The 17,969-nt window shown below is 37.4% G+C and overlaps 1 protein-coding gene across 4 annotated transcripts in view; it reads left to right on the forward strand.

Annotated features, from left to right (window-relative positions):
• The window catches only part of RBL1 (RB transcriptional corepressor like 1), a 64,494-nt gene that overhangs the window by 36,942 nt on the left and 9,583 nt on the right, over window positions 1-17,969 (forward strand). For 3 of the 4 annotated variants that reach the window (XM_015535515.2, XM_007077696.3, XM_042980450.1), the window contains exons 15-20: window positions 567-833; window positions 1,632-1,843; window positions 8,600-8,776; window positions 10,244-10,315; window positions 12,187-12,277; window positions 17,420-17,568. In XM_015535515.2, the coding sequence (XP_015391001.2) occupies window positions 567-833; window positions 1,632-1,843; window positions 8,600-8,776; window positions 10,244-10,315; window positions 12,187-12,277; window positions 17,420-17,568 (968 nt within the window). The remainder of the gene's footprint in view (window positions 1-566; window positions 834-1,631; window positions 1,844-8,599; window positions 8,777-10,243; window positions 10,316-12,186; window positions 12,278-17,419; window positions 17,569-17,969) is intronic. The other variant, XM_042980451.1, reaches the window with a different exon arrangement.

Below are 17,969 nucleotides of genomic sequence, written 5' to 3' on the forward strand. Positions count from 1 at the left end.
TCAGTAGGTCAAGCGTCCAACTCTTGATCTCAGCCCAGGTCTTGACCACAGCATTGTGAGTTCAAGCCCCATGTTGGGCTCCATGTTGGGCGTGGAGCCTACTTAAACAAAAGAAAAAGCCGAAGCTACTGCCTTAAGCTGCTTGAAGTATGGGTGTGTAGGAGGGGGCAAAACTGTGAACCAAATCACTGATTTTTCCTTCTCAGATGTTATTTACTAGATAAGATTGGGAGACAGAAGCTAATTAGACTGCTCAAATTTAGTGGTCACCTCATTCTACCTCTCAGCTTCTATTTTACCCTTAATATTTTGCTCCTTTAATAGTAGGCAGAGGTTCAAGAAACCAGGAAGATGAGCTATCATAATTTTCACATGTAGTAACTTTTTCATACCTCTTTTGCTATACTCTATATTCTGTGAAGATAGAAGCCGTGTTATTTACTGCTGAATACCTATTGCTTAGCATATAGTAACTCAGTATCTATTTTTTGAGTGAATGAGTGAACCTGATTTATTAGTTTAGAATACATATCAAACTATTTTAAATTTATTTTTCTCTCTATTAGATATGCAACCGTTGTCTCCAATTTCTGTCCATGAACGCTACAGTTCTCCTACTGCAGGGAGTGCTAAGAGAAGACTTTTTGGGGAAGATCCCCCAAAAGAAATACTTATGGACAGGATCATAACAGAAGGAACAAAATTGAAAATTGCTCCTTCTTCAAGCATTACTGCTGAAAATCTATCAATTCCACCTGGGCAAAGTCTTCTAACTATGGCCACAGCCATAGTCACAGGGACAACGGGACATAAAGTTACAATCCCATTGCACGGTAACATTTTAATGTATTTATTTTATTTTTTTTCTGAGTTGGTTAGTAATTTAAGAAATGTCTTGCTGAGTTGAATCACATGGCCTTTTTGATCCAGTTTTTTTTTTTTTTAACCTATACCATTTTTTTAATTTATTATTTTAGAGCAGTTTTGGGTTCACAGCAAAATTGAGTAAAAGGTATAGAGATTTCCCATATACCCACTGCCCACACACACACAGACCTCATCACCATCAATATACCAAAGAATGGTGTATGTCTTACAACTGATGAACCTACATTGACACATCATTATGACCCAAGTCCATAATTTACATAGAAGTACACTGTTGATGTACACTTCTATAGATTTTGATGAAAGTCTGATAACATATATCTACCATTATAGTATTATACAGAATAGTTTTACTGCCTTAAAAATCTTATGTATTCCACCTTTTGTTTTGTTTTGAACTTATACTGGTTTTTGAATTTTCATACTTTCATGAATTTACCACCCTTTTCATTGGACTTATTTTCTTATCTGAGCTTTACACATGAGCGTGTTAAGCAAAAATCTTTTTTCTTAATTACAAACGTCTCCTTAAGAGTTCAAAAGAAAACGTTTCAGAGCAGAAATAGAAAACAAGAGTGTTATAACCTAGAATTACAATTTTTGTAGCTTTCCTCTTTTCTAACCTATTCCTATGTTTGGATAGCTAGTTAGATAGGTAGGTAGGTAGGTAGGTAGATAATTGACAGTTTTTCTGGACCACATGCAACTTATTTCTAAAATAGAATTCTTGCTTATACATTTAGGTATTGCAAATGATGCTGGAGAGATCACACTGATACCAATTTCCATGAACACAACTCAGGAGTCCAAAGTCGAGAGTCCTGTGTCACTTACTGCTCAGTCATTAATTGGTGCTTCTCCAAAACAGAACCATCTGACTAAAGGACAAGAGGCACATACAGCTGGAATAAGCAAACCAAAGAGAACTGGGTCTTTAGCACTGTTTTATAGAAAGGTATGTGATTTTATGTATGTGATTTTATGACATCTAAAAAGATCTCATTTGACGCACCGCCTGGCTCAGTTGGTAGAGCATGCAACTCTTGATCTCAGGGTTGTAAGTTTGAGCCCCACATTGGGTATTGGGTGTAGAGATTAGTTAAAATATTTAAGGAGCACCTGGGTGGCTTAGTTGTGGCATCCAATTCTTGATTTCACCTCAGGTCAAGATCTCACACTTGGTGAGATTCGGTATCCTGTCAGGCTCTGCACTGGCAGCATGCAGCCATCTTGGGGTTCTCTCCTTTCCTCTCTCTCTGCCTGCCTCTCTCTCTCTCTCAAAATAAATAAATAAACTTCAAAAATAAATATTTTTAAAAATTAAAAAATGAAAATAAAATGTCATTCAATCAATGCAAGAAAGATTAACAGCAATTTTAGCCTTCTTTTTTGGGTGTGTGGTAAAATGGACATAAAATTTACCATCTTAACCATCTTTAAGTGTATATTAAGTACAAAAGTGTCGGGGGGCCTGGGTGGCTCACTCAGTTAAGCGTTCGACTTCGACTCAGGTCATGATCTCACGGTTCGTGCGTTTGAGCCCTGCATCGGGCTCTGTGCTGACAGCTCAGAGCCTGGAGTCTGCTTCAGATTCTGTGTCTCCCTCTCTCTGTGCCCCTCCCCTGCTCATGCTTTGTCTCTTTGTCTCTCAAAAATATTAAATAAGCATTTAAAAAAATTAAAAGTACAAAAATGTCATTAAGTACAAAATTGTCATTGAGTACATACGTATTGTCGAGGAGCTTTCACCACTATCCATCTCCAGAACTTTTTCATCTTCCTAAACTGAAACTCTGTCCCAAACAATTACAATAATTCACCATTTCTCTCCCCACCACTGGCTCCTCGTAACCACCATCCTACTATGAATTTGACTATTCAAGGTACCTTATATAAGTGGAATCATACAATATTTGTCCTCTTGTGACAGGTTTATTTCACTTAGCGTAAGTCTTCAAGATTATCCATGTTGTAGCATCATTCAGAATTTCCTTCCTTTTTAAAAATTTTTTTAAGTTTATTTATTTTGAGGGAGAGAATCCCAAGCAGGCAAGCTCCATGCTGTCAGCACAGAGCCTGACGTAGGGCTTGAACTCATGAACCATAAAATCATGACTGAGCCAAAGTCAAGAGTCAAACACTTAACTGACTAAACCATCCAGGTACTCCTGTAGTAAGTTTTGAAATTAGGAAATGTGAAACCTCCAACTTTTTCTTCTTTTTCAAGATTATTTTGGCTATTCAGAGTCACTTGAGATTCCATACGAGTTTTAGCATGGATTTTTCTTTCTCTTTTTAGAATGGATTTTTCTATTTCGGCAAAAAACATCTTGGGGATTTTTTTTTTTAAAGTAGGTTCTATGCCCATCATGGAGCCCAGCACAGAGCTTGAACTCACGACCCTGAGATAAAGACCTGAGCTGAGATCAAGAGTTGGATGCTTAACCAACTGAGACACCCAAGCACCCCATCATGGGGATTTTGATAAGGATTTCATTGAATCTGTAGATTGTTTTGACTGGTATTGACATCTTAACATTATTAAATTTTCAGTCCAGGGGTACCTGGGTGGCTCAATTGGTTGAGTGTCCAACTTTGTCTCAGGTCATGATCTTGTGGTTCGTGGGTTTGAGCACCGTGTCAGGCTTACTGCTATCAGCATGGAGTCCACTTTGGATCCTCTGTCCCACCCCCCCTTCATCCCCCCACCTCTCAAAACTAAGTAAACATTTAAAAAAAAAAAAGTCTTCCAGTCCATGAACATGGGGTGTCTTTCCATTTATTTGTGTTTTGAGCTTTTTGTTTTGCTTTTTTGTTTTTTAGTTAACATGCAGTGTTTTATTATTTGCACTTTCTTTAATTTCTTTCAGCAGTATTTTGCAGTTTTCAGTATACACTTTTATATACTTGGTTAAGTTGATACCTAAGTATTTTATTCTTTTTCAGGCTATTGTAAATGAAATCATTTTCTTTATTTTTGGATTATTCGTTGTTGGTAGTATAAGAATGAAAGAGATTTTTGTGTGATGTTGTATCCTGCAACTTCGTGGAATTCATTTATTATTTCTCACGTTTTTTAAGGGCTTTTTAGAGTTTTCCAGTATTCTACACATGTAAACTACACACAGAGGTGATTTTACTTCTTTGCCAGTTTGGATGCCTTATATTTCTTTTTCTTGCCTAATTGCTCTGGCTAGAATTTCTAGTACTATGTTGAAAAGTGCTGAAATTGGGCATCCTTGTCATGTTCCTAATCTTAGGGGAAAAGCTTTCTTCTTTTCTTTGTTTTACTTTTGAGTATGTTAGCTACGGATTTTTCATATATGGCATTTATCATGTTGAGGTAGTTTTATTCTATTCTTAGTTCATCGAGTGTTTTTATGGGGAAAAAAGGGGGGGCTTTGGGTGGCTTAGTCAATTGAGCATCTGACACTTGATTTCGGCTCAGGTCATGATCACAGGGTCACGGGATTGAGGCCCAACATCAGGCTCTGCCATAAGCATGGAGCCTGATTAAGTTTATCTCTCTCTCTTTCTCTCTCTCTCTCCCTCTGCCCCCTCCCCAGCTCACACTCTCACTGTGTAAAATAAAAATTTTTTTAAATTAGAAAATAAAATTTAAAAAGAAAAAAGCATTTTGGATTTTGTCAGTTGCTTTTTCTGCATCAATTGAGATAATCATATTTTTCCCTTTATTCTGTTAATGTAGTATATTACTCTAATTGGTTTTTCTATGTTAAACTATCCTTCCATCCCAAGAATAAATCATAATTTGATCACACTGTAAAATCCTTTTAGGGTATGCTGTTGTGTTCAGTTTACTGGTACTTTGTTGAGGGTTTTTGTATCAATATTCATGAGATATTGGTCTATATTTTTTGTAGTATCTTTGTCAGCTTTGACATCAGGTAATATACGTTTACCCTTTTAAAAGAAACATATTTGACCTCTTAAGAAAACATTATGATTTTGGTGAACTGTGTTTGACTCAGGCTTATATGGTGTGACTCCATTTCATGATATAACTTATATATCCTACCAACTTATGTTCTTATATCACTTTGAGCAGTTGGCCATCCTCTGAAACTTAGTGGAACTACATTGTGTTAGGTTGCTGTAGATTAGAGTTCATTGTGGGACAGGTGCTTCTTGGATCTTACAGATAAGCTTAAATTATTGAAGAATTGTTATAAAAATTGGTGGAATACTGGGTGGCTACACAGTTTTTATCATAAATCCAATGTGTTACCTTTTATTTATTTTTTTAAGTAAATTCTGTTCCCAAAGTGGAGCTCAAACTCATGACTTTGAGATTAAAAGTCACATGCTGTATGGACTGAGCCACCCAGGCACCCCTTACTGTGTTACCTTTTAAATTAAGATTTGACCGGGGCGCCTGGGTGGCGCAGTCGGTTAAGCGTCCGACTTCAGCCAGGTCACGATCTCGTGGTCCGTGAGTTCGAGCCCCGCGTCAGGCTCTGGGCTGATGGCTCGGAGCCTGGAGCCTGTTTCCGATTCTGTGTCTCCCTCTCTCTCTGCCCCTCCCCCGTTCATGCTCTGTCTCTCTCTGTCCCAAAAATAAAAAATTAAAAAAATAAATAAATTAATTAATTAAGATTTGACCAATTTCCATTATAATACATGCATTACTGTAGTATTAATGAAAAAGGACTGAAAGATTTAACATAGAAATAATTTCAATTTGCCCTACCCATTTTTACAAGCACTGTCAACTTCTGATAAAACAGGTAAGTTAATTAGATTTTTATAACCAAACATGATTCTTCTCTAAAATAAATCCCAGAACTGAAAGTACCTCTGTAGTCTACTCTATAACTACCTGGCTGGCTAGCCCATTCTCAAGAATTATAAAGGAGGGGCGCCTGGGTGGCTCAGTTGTTTGAGCTTCCAACTTCAGCTCAGGTCATGATCTCAAGCCTCCTGATTTCGAGCCCTCATCGGGCTCTGTGCTGACAGCTCAAAGCCTGGAGCCTGTTTCAGATTCTATCTCCTTCTCTCTCTGCCCCTACTCCACTCACACTCTCTCTCTCAGAAATAAATAAACGTTAAAAAAAATTGTGAAGGAAAAAGAAAGCACTGTTTTTTGTCTTAGCATTGTGATTAGGGTTTAAGACTTAAAAATTTTAAGAAATTATCTTTCCAAATTGCTTTTGATGCACATTTAAATTTATTTCCTCTAGTCTTTTTAATCATAATTCTTGAGAGACTTGACATTTTCTCTACTTCCCACTGCCTCCTCTACTCTGCCTCCATGACTACTGCCTCCACCTTGTGCCTATATAAGGCCTGTTTTTTGTTTTTGTTTTTAAAGTTTATTTATTTATTTAGAGAGTGAGGGAGCACGAGCAGGAGAGGGACAGAGGAAGGGAGAGAGAGAGAATCCCAAGTAGGCTCTGCGTTGTCAGTGCACAGCCCGATGTGGGGCTCAGTCCCACAAACTGTGAGATGATGTCCTGAGCAAAAATCAAGTCGGACACATAACCTACTGAGCTACCCAGGCACCCCTAGTTCTGAATTTTTAATTCTGCATTTATTTCAGAATCTTGGGTTTTTTTCTTTCCATTTATTTATCTATTTGAGAGAGGGACCAGACAGAGAGAGTGCAAGCTGGGGAGAGGGGCAGAGGGAGAGAGAGACAATCCCAAGCAGGTTCCATGCTCATCGAGGAGCCCAATGCAGGGCTCAGTCTCACAACCCCAGGATCATGACCAGAGCCAAAATCAAGAATCAAACACTTAACTGACTGAACCACTGAACCACTCAGGCATCCTTCTTTCCATTTAATTATAACCTGTTTGACATAGATTAGAAACTAGAAAAACTCTATCCTAAAAGAGAATAGGATGTCTGTATAAAGAACATGTGTCCGTGGGGCGCCTGGGTGGCTCAGTCGGTTGAGTGTCCGACTTCGGCTCAGGTCATGATCTCGCGGTCCGTGAGTTCGAGCCCTGCGTCAGGCTCTGTGCTGACAGCTCAGAGCCTGGAGCCTGTTTCAGATTCTGTGTCTCCCTCTCTCTCTGATCCTCCCCCGTTCATGTTTTGTCTCTCTCTGTCTCAAAAATAAATAAACGTTAAAAAAAAAAAAGAACATATGTGTCCGTATCTATAGTGAATTCAAAATAACCATTCCTTGAGTAAGTTGCAGCTATTATCTATGCTGAATTCAGCGTGGTGCTGGTGTTCCAGGACTGAATAGAATGTACTCTGAATTTTTTTGTCAGAATCAGACTTCCAGAGTATGTGTTTCTTTAAGGCATTGGATCAACTCTGTAAAAGATACTTAACAAATATTACTTAATGACTTATTATTTTTAATCTTTTTAACTAGGGCCATTATCTTTTGTTTTCTGTGACAAATGTAAAGTTCTGGCATCTTTCCCACTGCACTGACCCAAATGGATTCTGTTTATCTTTTGGCCAGATGGACTAGAAACAAGGGGATAGGATGCAGAAAAAATGAATTTGCTATAAAATGAATCACTTGTGGCTTTGGAGTCTACCATTTGACTATCAGATTAGTGTATTGGATAGCTTATATTTGTTTTTAAACTCTTATTTGTGGATTATTTTCCTGCCAAAGATACTTTTTTTTAATTTTGAGAGAGAGCGGGGGAGGGGGCAGAGGGAGAGAGAGAATCTTAAGCAGGCTTCATGCCCAGCACAGAGCCTGACACTGGGCTTAATCTCAGGACCCTGGGATCATGACCTGAGCCAAAATCAAGAATCAGATGCTCAACCAACTGAGCCACCCAGGCGTCCCCAAAAATAATTTGCTGTAAGGGATGCCTGACTCTTTTTCCCTGAACATTTAAATTTGAAGACTTAGTTCAAACAGAATAGTGTGATTTAGAGATACCACAGCAGGGTCACCAGTTTGTAAAACAGTAAAACATAATGCTTCCTGGATGATTGGAAGCCATTTTAGAATCTTGCAGGACCTTCAGGTCATTTGCATTAGTTATCAATTCGTATAAAAGTTGTATATGAAAGGTTCAGGGCATTGAACTAAATTTACTCTGATGTACTTAGAAACAACAAAAACAAAAAACCTTGTATCTCATTTACTTTAATATTCCATTTATGTGCTCATAAAAACAGTGTAGAATATAGGGGAGGTTTTTTAAATGGTTTTGCTTTCTGACTTATTCTTGAAATCAAACATTTTAGTTCTTTATTATCTGACTTTTTTTCAAAAATTTTTAAAGATTTTACTTTCAAGTAATCTTTCCACCCAGCATGGGGCTAGAACCCCCAACCCCGAGATCAAGAGTCCCACTCCACCAACTGAGTCAACCAGGCACCCCTATTATCTGACATTTTAGACTTCCTAGTAATCTTTTCTGAACAAAAAAAGGTATGGGGGATTTCTGAACACTTGAAAAATTATGTATTCATAATGATCGTGATGCAAGTAAATCTTGCATTTTAGTGTTTTTTACTTTACATAGATGACAGGATAGAGGACATCTTTTCCAAAAGAGTTTTTAAGACAGTCTTCTGAAGAGAATTAAAGTCTCCTGCCAGTGAACTAGTACTATAGAACAGAAATTTTATGTAATTTTACATATATTTATCAACAGCCTAGGTATTTGTTAATCTTGGCCTGAAAGCCCATGTTCATGGTAAGACATAAATTCGAAGAATTATTTACTGGGTTTTTTTTGCATCAATGTGCTACCTTCCATCTTAGGTCTATCATTTAGCAAGTGTACGATTACGAGATTTATGTTTAAAACTGGATGTTTCAAATGAGTTACGAAGGAAGATATGGACATGTTTTGAATTCACTTTAGTTCATTGCCCTGATCTAATGAAAGACCGACATTTGGATCAGCTGCTTCTCTGTGCCTTTTACATCATGGCAAAGGTAATGTATAAGTTGGGGGAAGCTCTTTGCCCTAGTTACCCATTTTTGAAGCACAAAGTGAAAATCTTTTGCACTTAATTGTTAGTTTGTTCAAATGCCCACTATTGTTAAGTAGTAAATTCCAGCTACTGCATCTATTCTCTGGACTCTCCATTTCATTTTGTAATAATCAGCTTTCCCACATCATAAGAATACATTGGTTGTAAAGAAATTGGAAAAGGTCTTAGAGACCATTTGTATAAATGGTTCTCCATACTATTAATGTGAACATCATTTTTACCCCCATCGCTGTGACCCCTCTCATCTAATACTTTACAATAAAATGATCATTATGTTGTAGGTTAGTAATTGAGGCCCAGAGCTGAAAGTAACTTGGTCAGTTATACAATTAATAAATGGCACCCTAGGATTTCTTATTTCATAATTTAATGAACTCATACTTCATAAAATAGCTTCTCTAACATACTGCTTTCCAGTGATTTTTTGCACCACCTCAGAAAAGCATTTTACTTTCTAGGTGCTACAACATGCTTTCATTCATAAAATAGTATATCTTACTTGCTTTTTAAAATTCTGATATACCTGAAACAATCATCTATAACTTTGGTCTGAACCATATTGACCACACTGGCAGTACTAGCAGATGTACATAGTTAAGACCTAATTCTTAAGCTTTTTGAGGCAGAGGACATGTTTTCAAACTCCTTTTGACTCCTCTCTCACAATGCCTTTAAGATCTCTATACAAAATAGAGATTAATAAATGTTATTACCTAATATTTTGTGTTTTCCATGGAACTCTCAGAGTTCAGGCTTTGCCATTTTTAGCTCATCATTATGGAAGAACAGGTTTAGTGCTAACGGACAGTAAAGCAGAGAGAAGGAGTAATTTCAGTAAATTTTATAATAACAAATAGACTGGAAGGGATACTGTTATGGATCACCAATTCATTTCCTTCCTTTTGGCCACCACCATAACTTTTCTGTCTAAGCATTAGAAACCATATAGTCTGTCCTAAAATATTAAAAACCTAATCCTGTAATAATTGTTCAGTTTTCTTGTGAATCACCATAAGACATTTTTTATCCTTTAGTAAGTGGCTACTTTACTTTTAAGAGGGTACTTTAAAAGTCAGTAAAACCAGAGACTGCAGGGGATGCAGCAGATCGGAGTTTTCTGGTATCATTCTTTTTATAAAAAGAAATGTATTTTCAGTAAAGTTATACCATAGCAATCTCAGTGCTTTTGATTAATGAAGCTATTAGCTGAGTCCCCACAGGCCACAAAGCCTGAACTTTAAAGGTAGTAAAAAAATCATAAATGGTAGTGGTTTTTAGTCATGGACTGGCCTGGGGTTAATGACTTTCTGCAGGACTGCTCTCACTGCCAACCTATAATTGAAGCTTTTGTTCAGAGCCATTTTTCTTTTAAGAGCAACTGATAAATGCAGAATTTACTTTTCCTTAGGTAACAAAAGAAGAAAGAACTTTTCAAGAAATAATGAAAAGTTATAGGAATCAGCCCCAGGCAAACAGTCATGTGAGTAACATTTTTCCTCCCGTCCAAAAATAGATTTGTACTAGTTCTCTGTTGACAAGTCATAGAAAAGGTAAACTTCTTTTATAGTTTTACTGTACTTTAGATTTTTTGGTTTAGTGGATATCATTAAACTCTAAAGAAAATTTCAGTAAAAGCCAGGAAATTGGCTGTTTATATACTCATCGATATATTTGCATATATTTGTCATGTGTTTTCCTATTCCATTTATTTGTTCATTTGTTGAGTGGGGACATTTTTCACAAAAAATCTAATGAAGGGAAGTGCCTGGGTGGCTCAATCTATAGAGCATAAGATTCTTGATCTCAGGGTCGTGAATTTCAAGCCCCACGTACTATATGGAGCCTACTTTAATAAAAAATCTAGGGGTGCCTGGATGGCTCAGTTGGTTGAGTGTCCGATTGTTGATTTCACCTCAGGTCATGATCCCAGGGTTGTAGGAGCCCCGCATCTGGCTTTGCACTGACAGTGCAGAGCCTGCTTCGGATTTTCTCTCTCTGCCTTTTTCTCTTTCTTACCCTCTGCCCATTCCCCACTTGCACACGCACTCTCTCTCTCAAAATAAGTAAACTTTAAAATAAATAATCTAATGAAAATCATCTATAATAATGCCTGGCTGGCTCAGAAGAGCACGTGACTCTTGATCTCAGGGGTCATGAGTTTGAGTCCCATGTTGGGTGTAGAGATTACCAAAAAAATAAATTTTAATAATAATAATATTCTCTAATTGTGTGGGACTTGATTCTCTAATGATGTTTAAAATCCCGTGAAATTTGAGGATTTATTAGCTCAAGTCTAGCTTCATTTGCCACCTACTAAGAATCTTAATGTTTGAATCTTTAAATAGATACCAAGCATATTTGATAATGTCATTTTATAATAGCCATGGTAAAAATCCTATAAAACCTTTCAGTCATGGAAATATAAAATGCTAGCCTAGTGGCCGGACACATAGTAAGTATTTAATGACTATTAGTTCCATATTGTTACTATTACAGCTGAAGAACATACAGTTGGGCTACCTTAAGGCTTTGACCACTCAGGAGCTTAGTTGCTGAGCTCTAGGGAGCATAATGACCTCTTTTCTAGCCTTGGTGATCTGCCATCTTAGGAAGAGAGATGTGATGTGATGTAGCTACCCAGATATCCCATGCTTAAGTACTGGTAGTCACACCCCCTTCTAAGAGAGCCCCACATAGAGTTTCACTTCTTTAAGCTCTAAAATACATGGAAGAGCCAAGAGTGTCTGGACCTCTTCAGAAAAATCCTTCAGGAACAGATTCTAGACAGGTCCAGATTATCCCTAAAGATCATTAAGGTGAAGTTAGTGTGGGTCCAAAATGGACCGAGCCATAGCTTCCTAAATATCCTCTCATACCTACCACCCATAGGATGGATGAGGGGAAATGGATTATGCCTTTCAGCTGTCTTGGAGGTAGGAAAGAATTTAGAAGAAGGAAGGGAAACATTTTCATGTGGCCATCTGAAAGGAGATGGGAATGGAATGGGAGTAGGAAAACAAGCCTTAATGAAATCAAATGATTCTTATGCAAGGAATTAAAAGGAAGAACAAGCTCAGATATTTGAAGTTGCTTTTATTTGGCAAAACCTGCTCATCGGTGTTTAGTTTTTGTAAACTACAATGGCAGTATTAGGTGGTAGGCTCTGTTTCCATATCCCCTCTACTAAGATGGTTGCTATAATCTATATTTACCAGCCTAGTAACATTTTGCCCTTGATTATCACCAATACAGACAAATACCTTTTAACTGGCATGATATTCTGTTCTTATTTTGGTTTTGCTTAAACTGCATCTTTATGACTTAGCAGTCTTTTTCCACTCTAACCTGTAGGTCTATAGAAGTGTACTGTTGAAAAGTATTCCAAAAGAAGTTGTGGCATACAATAAAAACATAAATGGTGATTTTGAAATGAAAGATTATGGTAAGTTGCCCAATTTAATATTCTATATGTAATATACCTTTGATTACATTGTACATAATGCAGTGGATGTCAGGCAGCATGGAGTTAGTGATGTAAGTGGAATGGATAATGCATATGTGAAAGCATTTGGGAAGAAACAAGTTTGAGATAAGTATGAGTCAGATGCCTCCATCCAAAGAGGTTGTGAATTTAAACCATTTTTCCCCTATTAATTGTGCTTTAGAAGTTTTGTGGGGCGCCTGAGTGCCTCAGTCGGTTGAGTGTCCGGCTTCGGCTCAGGTCATGATCTCACCGTTCATGAGTTCGAGCCCCACGTCAGGCTCTGTGCTGACAGCTCAGAGCCTGGAGCCTGCTTCAGATTCTGCGTCCCCCTCTCTCTCTGCCCCACCCCTGCTTGTGCTCTGTCTCTCTCTGTCTTTCAAAAATGAATAAACATTAAAACATTTTTTTTGTTTTAAAAAAGTTTTGTAGTATACTTACAACATTAATAAAACACATAAAAGGCTCTTAGTAAATTTTAAAAATAAATCTGAATTACAGGGGAAGTATGGTAGCTGTCAGTGATCTGCCTGGGGTGACAATTAAGGAAATGTCTTGTTCATTAATAAGTCTATAAGTATTCTTCCACCACCAACAAAGCTGCCATCCTGTTGTTACCATCATGATATGTAAGACTTGAGGCACTAGGAAATTTTTTTCAAAGAAAGGAAAATCAATTATTCATATTGTCAAGGTAATTATTCCTATGTTGATAAGCTGTAAAAATGCTTCTTCTGCCCATCTTTTCCTTGTCTCATCTTCCCATTACTTAATGTGTACATGTGTAACACATGTACTGTGATGTATTCTACAGTGTGGGACATTTAGATTATTAACCGTTATACATAGCTTTGTGAGGAACATCACTGTAGCTTAATCTTTGATCCATATCCTTAGGATAAATTCTTAGAGAAAATTGCGAGAGTCAAGGACTCTTTTTTTTAATCACGTAGATATCCGTGATCATTATGGTGTTTATTGGGATCTGAACTTTTAAGATCTTACTCACCAAAAATTTTTTTAATAACAATGCCCTAGAATCTGCCCTATTTAAGGATACATAAGCCAAGCTCAATTCTTTTTACATAGATATATTATTCCTGAGCCTTTTCAAGGCAATGGAAGTGTATTAGGCAGTAAAACTGAAAAAATGCATATATATTATATATACGTACATATATATCAACTACAAACGTGTGTATAAAATACACACACACACACACACACACACACACACACACAGAGCCTTTCTATTTTTGTAACACATGTTGCTCATCTGTCCCAGGTGGTTTTTCTGTCCATGCAAAACCAGGCATGTGGAGTGGGGGTAGAGACAAACAGGCACCAGAGGTTAGCTGGAAAATAATGTTCTCTATGAGAAACAAAGTGACTACTAGCAAGTATCTGGCATACAAGGAGCAGTGAAGTTCAATAGATACAGTATCTGCAAATGAAATTTGAGGTTAATGAAGGTTAGCTACTCTCTACAACCTAAAGGTTTCAAATCAACTTCTGTTGTATATACATTTATTAACTAGATATTTATTAGCAAGCAAACAACCATTTTTAAGATTTTATCCAATGGTGATGGCACAGAGCTGCGCAACTATCCAGTGATAATGGACTCAGGAATTCTGGCACCAAAAAGGAAAAAGTTACAGTGGAGGATACAGTCAGGCAAGTTTATGTTCAGATAAGATATGTTAAAGTTTCTCCAGCTATGGTTGGTTGCTATGACTTAAACATAACAAAGAACACCACATAGTGAAGAACAATTCTGGTTCTATAAAATTCTTAATTAGGTATAAAATGATTACTATTTAGAAAGCACACATAGTTTATGCATCCTATATAGGTTGTCCAAACACCCAGCTGTCCAACCACCACCTCACACATTAAAGGTTCACTTGAAGCAGGTGCCAAGATTCCAGATTCAGGACTCTGTTAGCCTTAAAGCCAGGATCAAGCAAATGACATGCATCAGAGTTCAGGGCAGGTCTTCATTATCATCCATAATAGTAAAGCTCCACAGACTTCAGTGAATCACTCATCTGTATCATGATATTGTGGACAGTGTCTCAAATATGTTAACCAGTCTATTTAAGTACTTCTAATTTCCCCAACATGCACCAACTTGAAGCATTAGGCTTTCATAACAGTCACTATTTTCATCAATAAAAACCAGATTCTTAAATTTTTAAATTGCTTTTTAATGTTTGTTTATTTTTGAGAAAGAGAGAGACAGAGTATGAGCAGGGGAGGGGCCAAGAGAGAGGGAGACACAGAATCCGAAGCAGCCTCCAGGCTCCAAGCTGTCCGCACACAGCCTGACGCAGGGCTCCGGCTCACAAATGGTGAGATCATGACCTGAGCCAAAGTTGGCCGCTTAACCAACTGAGCCCCCCCAGGCGCCCCTTGAATTTTTTTTTTAATGTTTATTTTTAAGAGAGAAAGAGCACACGAGGTGGGGGGCAGAGAGAGAGGGAGACACAGAATCCGAAGCAGGCTCCAAGCTCTGAGCTGTCAGCACAGAGCCCATTGTGGGGCTCAAACTCACGAACCATGAGATTGTGACCTGAGCTGAAGTCAGACTCAATCGACTGAGTCATCCAGGCGTGCCCACCCCCGCCTTTTTTTAATGAATAAAAACCCATTTCTTACATTGAGTATGTTAATTAGCAAAGCATTGGCCTTTGATTAAGATAAACCTAACAGAAACTCTTATAGTAGCTACCTGTTGGGAATGAGCTTCCTGATCAAAATACCAATTCTTCACCATTATGTCAGCAGACCACCCTAGACTGGCATTATTGACTAGAACACTTGAGAGACCCAGATTACAGCTTAATCTCAGTGACAAATATAATACTCAAGTGTATAATGGTACACTGACAGGTTTACAGTACTTCCTCAGAGACTTGTTTTAAGGATTACAAAGAATGATGTAAGTATGATGTTTAACACAAGACCTGCTTATAGTAAGACCTCAGTAAGTAACAGCTGTTACTTAATTTTTTTTTAATTTTTTTTTTTTTTTTTTTTGAGAGAGCGAGCATGAGTGGGGGAGGGACAGAGAGAGAATCCCAAGTAGGCTCCATGCTGTCAGTAAGAGCCCAATGCACAGTTTAATTCCATGAACCATGAGATCATGACCTGAGTGGAAACCCGGAATCAGACAGTCAACCAACTGAGCCACCCATACACCCCTATCATTTTTTAAGCAGTATAAAATTTATGGTCTTTTATTAATGAATATTTCTCTTTAAATGTTTTTTTTTTCTTTTTCTTTTTCATGCTAATTTGTCTAAGGCCATATTCCTTATTTGCAATATTTTAAATGTTGTTGGGGTGCCTGGCTGGCTCTGTCGGAAGAGTGTGTGACTTTTGACCTCAGGGTCGTGAGTTCAAGCCCCATGTTGGGTGTAGAGATTAAACATAATAAAAACAAAATACTTGAAATGTTGAGTAGGTTACATTAAAAGAAAACAGTAGAAGCAAATTCTCTCATGAGACAAAAATTCTGTTTTCATATGAGATATATAATATTGGTAACTGCATATTGAAAATCAGGTAACTTTATTTCACATTATGCCCATCTTAAAATCACCAGATAGACAATGAAGATATAAATAGAGCACATTTTTACTTGTTTTTATATTATGGCCATGCCTTTTAGAGTTCACAAGAAACTGCCAAAATATCACTGTTTGTTTGTTTGTTTGTTTGTTTTTTTAAGTAGGTTCCACACCCAACATAGGGCTTGAACTCACAACCACCAGATTAAGAGTTACATGCTGCTCTGCTGGCTGAGCCAGCCAGGCATCCCACCAAGGTCCCAGAGAGTTTTAAATGTTTGGTTCCTTCAAAATAAATAGAGCCCATTACTTTATATAAATATTAATGACTAGAATTGGAATGACACACAAATCTGAAGACTGTGTATAGTCTCTGTGTCCAGAAATTTCTAATCAAAGGAGGACCTTAAATAATTTTGACTGATCCATGTAGTGAGAATAACCTACAACAGCTGTTACAAAGCCAATATGGCTTGGAATAGCATTTATTAGGATGGTAGTAGGTGTTACAGGGAAAGGGGACTGTGCATAAAAAAATTTGAGAAGAAGGGCCTGGGTGGCTCAGCCAGTTAAGCGGCCGACCCTTGATTTCAGCTCAGGTCATGATCTTGTGGCTCATGAGTTCAGGCCCTGCGTTGGGCTTTATGCGACAGCATGGGGCCTGCTTGGGATTCTCTCTCTCTCTCTCTCTCTCTCTCTCTCTCTCTCTCTCTCTCTCTGCCCCCCTCCGCCAATACATAATAAATATATCAATAAACTTAAAAAGTATCATTGTGAAAAAATTCTTGCTGAAATAGTATCTAGAGAAAAGAGTATTAGCCTTGGGGTGCCTGGATGGCTCAGTCGGTTAAGCTTCCGACTTTGGCTCAGGTTATGATCTCCTGGTTTGAGTTTGAGCCCCACATCAGGCTCAGAACCTGGAGCCTGCTTTGGACTCTGTCTCCTTCTCTCTCTGTCCCTCCCCCACTCACACTCTGTCTCTTGCTGTCTCTCAAAAATAAACATTTAAAAAATTAAAAAAAAAGAAGAGTATTAGCCTAAGTACATGTATTTGTATTTCTCAAGTTTCCAATTTAATTTATACATAATATAGATGGGTTTCAAACATTTTCTAAAAACATTAATTGCTTTATATAAAGATTTGTGTTTACTTTTTTTTCCCCTTAAGTTGGTTCCAAATCCAGCATGGAGCCCAATGTAGGACTTGAACTCACGACCCTGAGATTCAGACTTGAGCTGAGGATCACCTGGGTGGCTCAGTCAGTTAAGCATACAACTCTTGATTTCAGCTCAGGTCATGATCTCATGGTTTGTAAGTTCAAGCCTTACATCAGGCTCTGCTGTCTCTCTAAATAAATAAATGAACTAAAAAAACCAAAAAAGATCTGAGCTGAGATCAAGAGTCAGATGTTTAACTGACTGAGCCACCCAGGCGCCTCTGATTTTGTTTTTATATCATAGAGTTGTGATTCAGATCACCACTTTGTGTATTATAATACATCTGTCATAACCCTGAATCTTTTAACAGAATTGGAAGATGCTACAAAAACACCTGACTGTTCTAGTGGACCAGTGAAAGAGGAAAGAGGTGATCTTATCAAATTTTATAATACAATATATGTAGGAAGAGTGAAGTCATTTGCACTGAGATATGACTTGTCAAATCAGGACCATGTGGTATGTTTTATATTTTACTATGATATGAATATTCATAGTCATAGTTAGATTACTATAAGTTTATTAGATAAGTGTTTCAGAGTTAAAGTGTCACTGATGCATTTTATAGGAGAAAAAAAAAATACCAGTAATTAATTAGAGAATGATTAAAACTATCATACAACACAGACCAGAAGAAATCAGGGAAATTTTATCCGTATTATGATTATGTTGCTGGAAATTATGTTAACATATGGGCAACTACTAGATGAGAATGTGGAAAAAAGAAAACAATTCTGCTAATTTTTTCTCTTAATTTTAATTTCTATTGTAATATATATATATATGAGATAAATGTTTTTCTCAAGATAAAGAGAAAAGGAAATAAAGAGGCCTGAATCATTAGTAGAGGCAACACTAAG

Source organism: Panthera tigris, chromosome A3, assembly GCF_018350195.1.
Source record: "Panthera tigris isolate Pti1 chromosome A3, P.tigris_Pti1_mat1.1, whole genome shotgun sequence".
Taxonomy (NCBI): domain Eukaryota; kingdom Metazoa; phylum Chordata; class Mammalia; order Carnivora; family Felidae; genus Panthera; species Panthera tigris.